The sequence below is a fragment of the Haemaphysalis longicornis genome, unplaced genomic scaffold (genome assembly GCF_048455015.1).
Source record: "Haemaphysalis longicornis isolate Haplotype H1 unplaced genomic scaffold, Haemaphysalis longicornis Haplotype H1 scaffold_7, whole genome shotgun sequence".
NCBI classification, from domain to species: domain Eukaryota; kingdom Metazoa; phylum Arthropoda; class Arachnida; order Ixodida; family Ixodidae; genus Haemaphysalis; species Haemaphysalis longicornis.
The window spans coordinates 104,950,521-104,962,933 of record NW_027526422.1 but is presented as its reverse complement, the minus strand read 5'-3'; the positions used below and the strand labels follow the sequence as shown (position 1 = coordinate 104,962,933).

General features: G+C 52.7%; 1 protein-coding gene across 3 annotated transcripts in view; it reads left to right on the top strand.

Annotated features, from left to right (window-relative positions):
* LOC144146767 (unconventional myosin-XVIIIa-like) overlaps positions 1 to 12,413 on the top strand; it is a 198,370-nt gene that overhangs the window by 147,287 nt on the left and 38,670 nt on the right. For all 3 annotated transcript variants that reach the window (XM_077678699.1, XM_077678696.1, XM_077678697.1), the window contains exon 21: positions 8,237 to 8,356. In XM_077678699.1, coding sequence (XP_077534825.1) covers positions 8,237 to 8,356 — 120 coding nt within the window. The remainder of the gene's footprint in view (positions 1 to 8,236; positions 8,357 to 12,413) is intronic.

Sequence of the window (12,413 nt, the reverse complement as noted above, 5' to 3'; positions counted from 1 at the left end):
CAAGTTACCACTCACAAGAGTCAGTCCACTCCTAAGTACACACTTTTTCGTGGGACTCGTAAGATCCCAATCATAAGGCTCAGACCACTGAGGAGGTCCACTTGTATACGTGGCGCTCTCACGATCCATAATGAGATTCCGCTGAAAATAGTGATGGGCGTTCATTCCTGCGCGTCGACGAAAATGATTCCTTTGAGACGGTTCTTCCCTAGCTAACTCGAGAGGTATTGGGGTGTGCGTGCGCGTGTACTTTTAATAGAGTCGACGTCGCGCAAACGTCTCCCCTGCCGCCGCTCCTGTTTGCGGCTGCTGTTTTGAATCGCTCGCTCGAGCGGCCGTGGAGGCCGCTGTGAAGGTCGTCTCCACTGGGTGGTCTGCTCTGGTGTAGACCTCGTCAGCACGTTCGCCATGTGCTAAGGCGTCCCGTCCCGGTGAATTCTGCCGGTGTTTAGTGAACGAGCCCGTACTGCTGAAAAACTCGCGTATGAATTCTCGAGTGGAAGTTGCCAGGGGTGGTCATATCCACACACATGCGCCTACAGATAGTTTTTTTTTTTCATTGGAGGCCCTGAGGTCTTTTTGATAATTACCCATATGGATGGCATATATACCCGTGTAGTACATGGTGTCACGCGTTACGCGCGGGCACATTTCGGAGTCGAGTCGTCTGAAAATGCTTGCGCATGAACGAGAAATTTGCCTCGAGATGCCGAAGCGACCCTGAGAAGAGCGGAAAGCGGTAATTTAGGCGCTTGACGGCATTGGAGTTGGCACAAAGAAAAAAAGGTTTCGGACTCGAAGAATGTGTTGGCACCGGCGTGTACCAATCACACGTTTTGTTGCATCCGAGATTTAAAAGGAGTACTGCACTCATCAGAAGGGATGGATACACCGAGTTGAGCAACGGCCGTTTGTATTCCCAGGTTGTTTATTTTTTGGGGGGCCATCATTAGTATATTAGAGGGAAAACTCGATTCTGCCTGTTCACCGTGTACATGTACGTATAGAATGGGTGCTTATAGAGTTGAAACCCGATCTAACGAAGTCGCTGGGAACCATGAAATATTTCGCTAAGTGGAGAACTTCGTAAAATCGGGACTGTCATATTTCACGCCGTTGACTCCATAAATTCGATGTGTAAAGGGAGGCGCAACCAGCAGCTACCATGGCCTCGCAATTGCAGCGGCCGCGGCGCTCGCCCGCCGCTAATTTAGCAGTCTAAAGTCCGCGGTGAAAATAACACAGGCGGGGCTTGCCCTGAAGTCACACCACAGCTGACGCGCGAAAGACAGCGCTTTTTGTTGTACCACTTCCCCGCTGAGCGGAACGTTCTTGGCTCTCATATGATCGAACTTGCGCTTCTGAGCACCAGGTCGCGGGTTCGATTCCCGGCCGCGGCGGCCGCTTTTCTGATGGAGGCGAAAAGCAAAAATGCCCGTGTGTACGAGATTTCGGCGCACGTTAAAGATCTCCAGGCGGTCAAAATTAATTCGGAGCCGTCCACTACGGCGCGCCTCATCGCCTGCGTTGCTTCGGCGCGTTAAACCCTACAATAAATAAATAAACAAATAAATAAATAAATAAATAAATAAATAAATAAATAAATAAATAAATAAATAAATAAATAAATAAATAAATAAATAAATAAAATAAATAAATAAATAAATAAATAAATAAATAAATAAATAAATAAATAAATGCTATCATCGAACCACGTAAACAGGGCTGCCTTCAACTTCTCGTGTGGGGTGGTCTCTTGAGGTTACTTTTCTTCGACGATTCCAGATGAAGTGGCACGGATGATGGGACCCTTTCCTTTCAATTTCCTTTCGAGGCCGTGGTCTGCGGCCACAGAACTGCCGAGTTTATCTTGTAGAGCTCCGTAACAACAAAACGAGATGCCTCGTTTTTTTTCTGACGTCGCGCACAAAACTTCGTGGCGTTCGTACGAAATATACACTCGAAATTGGTCCTTTTTAATGGGTGTGTTTCGCGAAATATTTCGTTAAATCGGGATTAACGGTTAATCTATTTCGTTAGTTCGAGTTCGTAAAACCATTGAGCAGTATAGGCCCCTGCGGGGGAATCCGAATTTGTTCGTTAGATCGGGAAGTTCGTAAGAGCGGGTTTCGTTAGATCGTGCTTTGACTGTACTGGCATTCTTTTTGCACTATTGTTTGCTTTACTGATGACTGCCAGATCGGAGTGGTTTGGGTGCAGTGTACACGTTTTTTTTTTGTAACCGCTAGTAGCTTACAGATGCCTACAATAGGCGAGCCACCCGCTTTTCGGCACAGTCAAGCGCGCAAAGCGAGCGTTTATGAGGCTATGATGCCGTCAATCAGACGATCCGGCATGTCACGTTAGGCAGAATTTGGTGTGGGAAATGTGAGCCTGTGATAAGTACAACTGCTTCTTGTTTTAGCTAGGTCAATTATAACATGACAGTGTTTTATTCCGCGATACACCAAGATGTCACTGACGTCATATCCGTCACGGAAATGACGCCAATACAACGAAGCAAGCGGCCTGTAAAAGGTGCACCCCTGCACACAGGGGCTTAATTTCTTGCTGGGAAGCAACTTTTGGTACTAAAGAATACGTTATACTTTGGGTTGTTCGTTTTCGGGTTTTATATTTTAACGCGAAAGTGTTTTATGCCGGGATACACCAAGATTTCACTGACGTCATATCCGTCACGGAAATCACGCCAGTACACCTTTGCCGAAGCTACCCGCCAGCAGGACTTCGCTCGCCAAGCACACCCACAAGGCGGCCGCGTACCCGCAAATCATGCTCAGCTGCAGATTTCGCTGCATATTTCACTTTCATGTTTTGCCGATTCCTATGACAGAGGAATCAAACCACAGTTTCTAAGCTTATATGGTAGCATCTTTTTTAGGGAGTGAACTACAGTTCGGGGCGGGTTTTTTCTGGAGTTACTAAGCCAACACAGACTGCGCGTGTTACTGCTTTTGTCCGCGCTGTGTCCTTTGGTTACCTGTAGCGCACTTTCCTGAAAATTCATTTACTCGGTTCTTCTTTTTCCATTCTTTTTTTCCGCGTGTTCCTCTTGGGCTGCAGGTTATGCTGGCAAGTGTGACACGTTTAATGAAGTATTGCCCGTTTTCCGGGGGTCTCAAGCGATAATATCTTTTTCCCTTGTTGCGTTTTTTGTCCGAATCCTGTCTGTCTACGTCCGTCACTGCCGCTGCTGTTTTACTTGCTCATAACGCCCGTGTGTACGAGATTTCGCGCACGTTTAAGATACCCAGGTGGTCAAAATTAATCCGGAGCACTCCACTACGATGCGCCTCATCGCCTGCGTTGCGTCGCCGCGTTAAACCTTACAATCAACCAGGGGCAAATTTAATGTCATCCAGAGCGAATGGCATTAGCTACAAATGACCCTACATTTGGTCGTGCAGGTCTACACAGCGAAATAAATGTTATTTGATAGTGATAGCATGTAGCAATGATTAGGAAACTCGCAAAATTACACGGTAATCATGTAAATGCTTTCATTAAGTTTTTAGATCTTTCATTTTTGACGGAAAAACGATGTTTTTAAAGGAAAAAAAGTGCAGCTCCGTTCAAGGTGACATTTACATCACACTCCGAGATAAGGGAGCAACAAACCCGTACCTGGATGGCAACAAACATGGCGGAGCTTCGCAAAGGTGTTGCTTGTTTTGTATAAAAGCAACGCGCAGAGAAGAATATTGATTTACTGGCACTCTTTAGGCACAGTGTTCTACAGTTTAATATTGAACTTCCTTGTTTAGTGACGGACCGCTGCTGCGGAGGCTTCTCGCTTGGTTGCGGAGCTAATGCGAACGTGTTCCCCGAGGGTATTTAATCACCGAGTGCCAATATTCGCGCCGAATGTCACTTAGTATCTCCGTGTACTGCTATATTAGGGGCATTCACGGGTAATGCCATTCGCCCTAAATGTCGTTAGATTTGCCGCGTGACATAGGTATATATTGGCCTTGTTAAATGCTAGCCGTACGAATCGGCGCTCCCTGATATGCAGCGTGCTCAAACGCCTTCGCGCTGAGCCGCCAATGGCGCCGGTGGAAATGAATGGCATTGCTCTAAACGAGAGAAGGCACGCTGGTTGGCGGCGTCCGCGTACACCCCGATGTTCTCCTATCGCCTATCGACGGCAACTTCGGCGGGCGACGGCAGAACGCTCTTTATACGGAAACGGAAACCATCTCCTTCTGGGAGAGAAGGGGCGCAGTTCAAGCCCCCGGCCCGGGCCACGGAAATAGCTTGACCGCCCCCCTCCGTGGAAGCAGAGGGAACGCTGTGTCTGGGTGGGGAAGTGAAGAGAGAGGGGGGGGAGAGAGAGGTCTGCCGTTACCTTCCGCTCTACGGGACACGGGCCAAGATGAGAGGCGATGGGAGGAGGGGGGCAGCCGCGCTTTCGGAGGGGCTCAGTCCCCGTACCGCGGCCCTGTGCCTCCCTCAGCACCGGCAAGCGCCGTCTATGTGGTCTCCCTCTCCCGGGGCCTGGGGGAGAGTCCGCACCCTCCACCCGCGCTGTGACCGCGGCTAGACGGACGAGACGGTCTTCTGTAGGACGGACGAGCGGCCTTGCCACTGCCAAGCCAAGCCGTGTCATCGCCTTTTCTTTTTTACTTCCTTCCTTTACCTTCTGTCGCCGCTTTCCTTCGCTTTGGGTGGATGCAACTCCCCGGCTTCGCAATCTTCGCACGTTTTTCTTTCCTCCGCGTCGCCGTCGCTCTCCAAACTTTGTTTCTCCGCCAACATCCGCCGCCTTGGGTGTCCACTTTTGCCGCGTTAGCGATTTTTTTTCCCTCTTTTTTTCCCGCCGCCTGCCGCTTCTGTTTGCTAATCCCCCGCCGACCCCTGGCCGGGACGTCACCTGTCTCGTCGGTCTTGCTTCGGCCGATCGAGGTCTCCGCCCGGTGACGCTGCTGGCTCAGCCCTTTTGCCGCCGCCGCCGCCGTTTCTTGCACCCAGCGTGGGTTCCTTCCCCCCTCCCGGCGGCCCCGTCTCTCGCGCGGCTTCAGTCCCGGGTCGGGCCGCGCCTGAAACCCATACCCCCTGCTGCGCCGCGAGGCAGTCGGCGTGTCTGCAGTGCTCGCTCTCTCGCGCACCGGCCTCGGCTTCGACACCTGCTGCTGTAGTGCGTGCGCGGTGGTGGTTCGAACGCCCACGATAGCGACGGAAGGATACGCTGCTTGTGTGAGCCAGCGACTCCCCTCCTGTAGTCCTCCCTGGAAGCGACGAAGCGATAAGTCGGGCTCTTGTTCTGCGGGGAAAGCGGTGATATATTTCTAGTCCCGATAATTTGCATACTTTGCTTTCTGCTCGCTGCTAACACTTAAAAATCGCGCTTTCTGCTCGCTGCTAACACTTAAAAATCGCGCGCACTTACTCGGTTGCTCTACTCACTTGCTTATTGTGGCTGTGTTACTTCTAATTTGTCTTGAGTTGGGTAACGGGAGAAACAAGGTTCTGGCACGCCTTTAGAAGAAATATATTTGGGGCTGGGGAAGGGGATTCGCTTCAGACAGTGGCGCTGAGTCGCCTTTTCCGTATGGCTGTATAAACATCCGTCATCCCGAAACTAACCTCCCTACCCCCCTGTCTTCCGGAACCCTTTATCCGCGGCCATTTATCGCCTCCTTTCCTGCCGTCCTTCCGAGAACGAGAGCGCGGTCTTCCGGCTTCCGAGAAACGACGACTACGACGACAACGACCTTTCTCTCGACGAACAACGACCGCGGGCTATTCTGGACATGTGCGGCGAAGAGATTAGCGTCCGACGACGACGACAACTGCTGTAACTGCCGACGAGGCAAGTTCTCCGGAACACCGTTGTTTGGACAGGTGCCGCCGCCTCGAGGAGGAGTCAGCGATGCCCTTCACGGTCCCGTACACGCTCAAGCCCGTGAAGGCCCCCAGCGTCAGGACGTTGTCCAAAGGGAGCAGCGTCAGCAGCGACGACGGCCTCCAGTCGCCGCGTTCTCCCACCTGGAGCAGGAGCGCCAGCATCGAAGACAGGGGGCGCCAGCGGGACGAGCTCCCGTCGTCCTCGCCGGCCGACACTCGGGGACGGAATGACGACTGTCGCCGCGGGAGCAGCGGCGGGGAAGCGGCGGCCGCCGTAGACGGGGCCGCTCCTGTCGAGAGCGCGCCCTTGCAGCGGACTGCCACAAAAGGTAAAGAGGAGACGTGCGACACTCCCACCGCCTCCCAGAATAGCGACGCGGCGGAAGCAGCGCGGGTCGCAGACGGCTCCGGGGGCTCCGACCCCAAGGACGTGGAGAAGGAGCGACACTACAACTCCTTCATGGAGGCCCGGCTCAAGCTGGGCCAGACCAGGACCGTGGCCGAGCCCCTGTCGAGGCTCAAGGCGCGCCAGCAAGAGCCTCCGGCGCCCGAGATCATGCGCCGAGGATCTGTGCCCGTCTTCTCCCAGGCCATGCTTCGCAGGCCGTCCGAGCGACGGCTGTCCAGCGTCAAAGCCAAGGTCGCCGCGGCGGCCGGCGGTGGCGACGACGGCGGTGGCGGGTCGTCCGAAATAGATGGCGTGACGTCCGCCCGTGACGTCAAGCGAGAGGGGGAGGAGGCGACGCCTGGTGCCGCACCCGCCGACAGAAAGACCTCGTCTCCCACCAAGAGTCCGCGGAGTTCGCCCTGCAAAACGACTGGCATGAGCATCGCGAGCACCACGGTGGTGACGACGCTCGGCGACTTGGGTCGCCGGGACTCTTCCTCGGCGGCGACCCCGGCCCGCCGGGGCTCCGGGGCGCCCGTGACCACGCTGAGGATTACGAGGAAGCCTTCCGGGACGTTGACTAAGAAAACGGAAACTTCGGATACGCCGACCCAACCCGAAGCGACCGTGTCGAAACAGAACACGACGACAGCCGCCTCCAAACAGTGTTCGGCTACCACCACCGCCGAGGATGTGAAGAAGCCGTTTGTTGCGGACAACAAGGCGTCGGAACTTCGCAAAGCGGCGTCTCCTCCCAAGAAGACTTCTTCTGCGACGGTAGTGCCGCCGCGTCGGAAGTCTCAGTCCCTGCGCATCCGGACTTCCGTGACTGTGGAGGAGGGCGGAACTGCTGAGACCAAGCCAGCAACGCCAGTCGCCGAGCAGCAGTCGCCGCCCAAAGCAGCCGCTTCCGCTTCCACTGTTTCCAAAGGAGGGGAAAAAACCGGAACCGTGGAAACGCCGCGCGGTGCGGCGACCAACGCCCCCACTTCTGTTAAAGACGGGAAAGCACCCCTGTCCGGCCCGAGTGTCCCATCGGCTATTGTGGCCGCTGCTACGCCTCCGGTGACGACACCGAGGGATTCGGCTGGTAACGCACCGCAGCAAAGCGTAGTTCAGCAAAGCCCGACGTCGGTACAACCGGCCGATGTTCCAAAACACACCGACAACTGCACTACTGACTCTACTGTAACGACCACGAAAGAGCAAGAGCGTTGCGAATCGAAACTCGACACAGAAAATGTGGTCTCTACTAACGTCAACAACAAGACTTCAGATAAGCAAGAAAAGCGGGAGCACGTCGTCACTTCCAAAGAGCCCAAGAGCGAGGAGAAGATGCAGACGGTGGATATCCGTGACCTCCGGATCCTCCTTCGCACGCCGTCCCCGCTTCCCCCGAAGTCGTCGTCGCCGACGTCGCGCGGTTCTTCTTGCTCGACGGTGACCATAACGCCCGGTCGCCTGGACAGCGGCTCTCGTAAGGGCTCGCTCTCCTCGCTCGCCAGCCGCAACGGCTCCACGGACGGACCGGAGGACGTGTCCGAGGCATCGACCAGCGGCATCAGCTCCCTCAGTGGATGCGGCGTCGGCGGCTTTCGCCGCGACTCCCTCGCGTCCTCGCGCCCCAGCAGCCTGAGCTGGGACTCGGACGCGGCGCTCTCTTCCACGGCCACGTCGACGCCTTCGGACGCCGTCGGCGGCCCGTCCCTGCGCTCGCGCTCCGTGTCGGTCGAGAGCGCCGCGGACGCCGACGACGCGACCTCTCCGCGCGCGTGGTCATCGCACGTGCACCCAGGCTCCCTCCATAGGCTCTCCGTGGGCAGTCGCAGTCACAGCGGCGGCGTCGGCACCAGTGGCCGCCGCACTCGGCTGGCCCAGCAGCCGCCGTCGCCCTCGTCGCGAGTGGGTAGCACCACGGCGTGGGTGACGAGTCCCGGCAAGCCGTGGTGGTCTACCAGGATGAGTCCTCGGTCGTCGCAGGTCAGCGACCTCTGGGCCGACCTGGGCCAGGAGCAGGCGGCGTCGGCGCAGGCGGCCGAGATGCTCGAGGCGGAGACGGCCGAGCGGCTGCGGCTCGACAAGGAAGTGCGCGAACTACAGGTGAGCATCGCACGTGCCATTTTTTTGCCTCCGCTGCATGCGCGCGATCTTTCTCTGTTCTGACCTTGTTTGTGTATGCTGACGCGCTTTTTGATCCCCAGAGAGGCGTGTTTGTAGCGGTTGGTGAAAATAGAGAGTTACAGCAGAGCGGGGAACCGGTCCCGGTACGGTACCTGGTACGCCTGCGCGTGCGCACAACCAGTTTTTACACCTCTGCGCACGCGCAGTAGCACCGGTCGCCTACCGGGTATCGTACTGGAACCGGTTCTCCGCTGTGCTGTAACTCTCTAATATCTAGTACAGACTATAACGTACAAAGGTTATCATACGAAACACCGCGTGTTGATCGCTTGTGTCGAACGGTATTTGTGCTACTTGGGCTGGCACTTTAATGTTAATTTTAACTTCCAGCACGGTGCACGGCTCTGCGAACAATCCTCGGCGTCAGGTTGCCAAATAAGAGGAGCATGGCTTTCTTGGAGAACGTTCCCACGGGCGCTGAACAAAAGATGTAGAAAATATGTGCGGTGACGAAAGCACCCTGTCTAGGTTGCTAGCTTTGGTGCGCAGTTAGAGCGCTCTGTTCGCTTGATCGGGGCAACAAACTTTCGGAAAGCAGTTCGCCTCCCAGCGTGGCATGCTGTAGGCGGCAGCCGCACTACGAAGTGGCCTAATGCTAACGAAGGACGTGCTGCTAGCAACGCTAGTTATCGACAAGGAGCGAAGCATGTTTGTTAGTCTAAGCAGCGTATAACGACTAGAAAAGTGAAGGTACGTTTCACAATTTTGCAAAGTTTGAGCTGTAATCAGGCCCTCAAAAGTGTCACGGCAGAGCCCGGGTATAACGTTCTTCATGGTCCACGAGGTTATCATGCCGGCGCCGGACCGCCAAGAGAGCTTAAGCAAACTCACTCTTTAGAAAGTTGTCTCAAGATTCCTTGAAAAAGAGCGCGAAAAAAATCGACACACGACAGACGAAGAATAGACAGGACGAGAGCGCTCTTCGTCTGCCGTGTGTCGATTTTTTGTGGTCTGTTTCTGTATCACGAGAGAACTTTTCTGTTCGCACAGCCATCGTTACAGAGGACACCGGTTCTTACGCAGGTAAACGATGACACTTCCACCCTATTTCTTTACAATGGTGTCCTTCAGCTTCAGTCATTTTCAGTGGCGGCGCTGAATAGCCACCTAAAATAGTCGGCGCTCTTCGACCATCGAGGCCCCTGCGTCACACACGCCGACATACTACTAGGAGACGTACGGTGATGTCGTTTGGTGGCAGCAAGCCTTGGAAATGCTGACCAACCATAATGCTGAGCAACAACAACAACAAAAAACCGCCGCGGTGGCTCAGTGGCTAAGGCGTTGCGCTGCTGAGCACGAGGTCGTGGGTTCGATTCCCGGCCGCGGCGACCGCTTTTCTGATGGAGGCGAAAAGCAAAAACGCCAGTGTGTACGAGATTTCGGCGCGCGTTAAAGATCCCCAGGTGGTCAAAATTAGTCCGGAGCCCTCCAGTACGGCGCGCCTCATCGCCTGCGTTGCGTCGGCGAGTTAAACCCCACAATCAATGAATCAGTAAATATAAAGAATAAATGCTGGGCAAACAGGGTGGCGAACATCGAATAGAAATGGACAACATTAGCGTTACCCTCGAATCTCGTTTTGTTCAAAACAGTTGCACAGTTTATTTACAAAGCGCAAGCTGTGATGTTTTTATCGTGAGGGCCTTGTTAAAGGAAGTAACGGCAAAGGAGCCACGCCTGAATTTTAAAGAGCTGAGGGTAATTCTTATTACCGTGCGTGCGTTCGAAGGTAGCAACGTCGATTAGGTGCACAGGTATACAATTAAAAGAAGCTCACATCAGGCTGCATGCGCAATATCCATGACTACGAAGGAACAAGGTTCCGCAAAAGACGAGGACGAAGGTTCGAGGACAAGACGAGTGCACTTCCAACTTTATTTTACATGGAATAGCAACACACATGTATACCTCCCACCGGTATCACCCCAATCCTACCAACAGCCGCACCACCCAATTCTGGGTAACAAGAATCACATGCCAAATAGAACAACAAAACAATTCGATAAAACGGGTTAACCAAGCAGTACGCACAAGATAACAGATCCAACTTAGACAGCGTACACGTCATCCAAAATCAGCATGTGTCGCAGTTAAAATCAAATATGAAATATTAAAATCAGAGCCAAAAAGGGCATAAAATCACTAAGAATAAAATGATAACAGGGGTGGGAGAATCGAAGTGATGAACAAGAGAGAGGTTGCGTTTCCACCCTAGGTTCCTTTCTACCTTGTCCCTCGTCTTTTGCGCAAACTTGTTCCTTCGCACGTTATGAACTAAATAGCCAGCAATCAAGGCGTACTGTATCCATCAGTGTTCCGCGGTTTCTGTTCATGAGAGCAACGTTCTCTTTTCTCTGCTGTACTGCATCTTAAACCACAATCTATAGTTCGAACCTTGGTTGACATTCGAGCGAATGCAGTGATAAACGGAACAGCAGTTGAACAATAAATTGCAAGAGTTTACAGTTAAACAGTGTCAGTCACAAAAAAAAAAAACACTTAGTGTTCTTAACATCCGTCCTAGTTGGCTCTTGGACGTGGCGGCTTAAATTTCACCCGCAAGTGGAGTAACTATCTTCGGAACGTAAACACATGTCCTTGCGTCGCCGCATATTGTTAAACTGCGAGGCACTCTGCTGCGTAGCTTTCTCCGTAAAACGCGGGGAGCTACATAGCCCACTTCAGAATTCAAAACTAAGGAAATGACGTAGAACACTCGTTTGAATAAGCAAATGTTTAAATGCACGAAGGCGGAGAGACAACAAAAATTTTCAGCTTATGTTCACTTTTGAATTATAAGCAACATTTTTGAAGTATTTTAAGTGTGCGATCAGTGCGTCCTTGTTAACTGTTCGAACAAAAGGGAAATGCAGTGAAGCGCGGCCCACATGGGGTGAAGTTGCTGCGAAAAAATGCGGGCCATCTCCACTAACGTGAAACCTGTGGAGCGGCGAAGCATGCAGTGTTATGGCTGTCCCAAGGCAGAGCACCACAAAAAATACACTTGTGTTAACTAACTTTACTGGTGAACATGAACGTTGGTGAGAGGTGTGGTCATTCAAGGAAAGCGGTACATGTAGTCTTGTAATCATTATTCCTACTACTACCGATAATAGCGTTGGTATGAATGGTTTCTTTTTCGCTGTATGATTTTGCGTTCAAATTGTTCCGGAAAATCACGTACGTGTTCTTTTAGCAGCACAAAGGTAGACTTGTCTGTCGCACGTGAGGCTCCGTTGGCAAACCGAGGGCACGCAGTGCGTTGCCCTAAGTGAGCTTTCCTTGTCGCCGTAAAGCCGGCCTTCCGACATTGTTGTGCAATGAAGCCTTCTTGTAGGAACAAATTTAATCCTTGCGTTTTTTTTTTCTTTTTTGCGACCTCGCACACACCCACCAACACTAAATCCAGGGACATTACTGAGCGAGACGCATTCTAGCGTCATAAAAGAAAGCTTATTTCTTTTAAGCGCGGAGTACTCTAGGGGCCCTGCTTGTCGCCGTAGCTCGTCCTCGGTCATGGTGTTACGCGGCATCACCCACCAAGCAGAGGCTTCCAAAAGATGCCCGCTTGTCCCTCGATCCAGCCTTCCGGTCAAAAGTTAAGACGATACTTGAACAAGAGGTTTAAATAGGCAGAACAGTTCGAAACTCCCTGAGCCGCTGGCACTGGTAACACATCTCCCCGTTGTTTATCGCAAAGAAAACGGCAGGTACATTTGAGGCAAAATATAGGTAATTAACCGGCAGTCCCCGCGTTCATTTAGTTAAGAATGCTCGTTTGGTTTTTACGATACCAAGAGAAAAAAAAGTGGCCGCAAAAAAAAAAAAAAACAAAAAAAAAACGACGCGTTCGAAATAGCACAGAAAGGCTGCAGCACATGCGAGATGAAAGCAAGCACAAAAGGAACAGAACTCCCGCTCGTGCTGTTCCAGGCAGAGTAAGAAGCAAAAGACAAAGAAAACAATGCGAGCT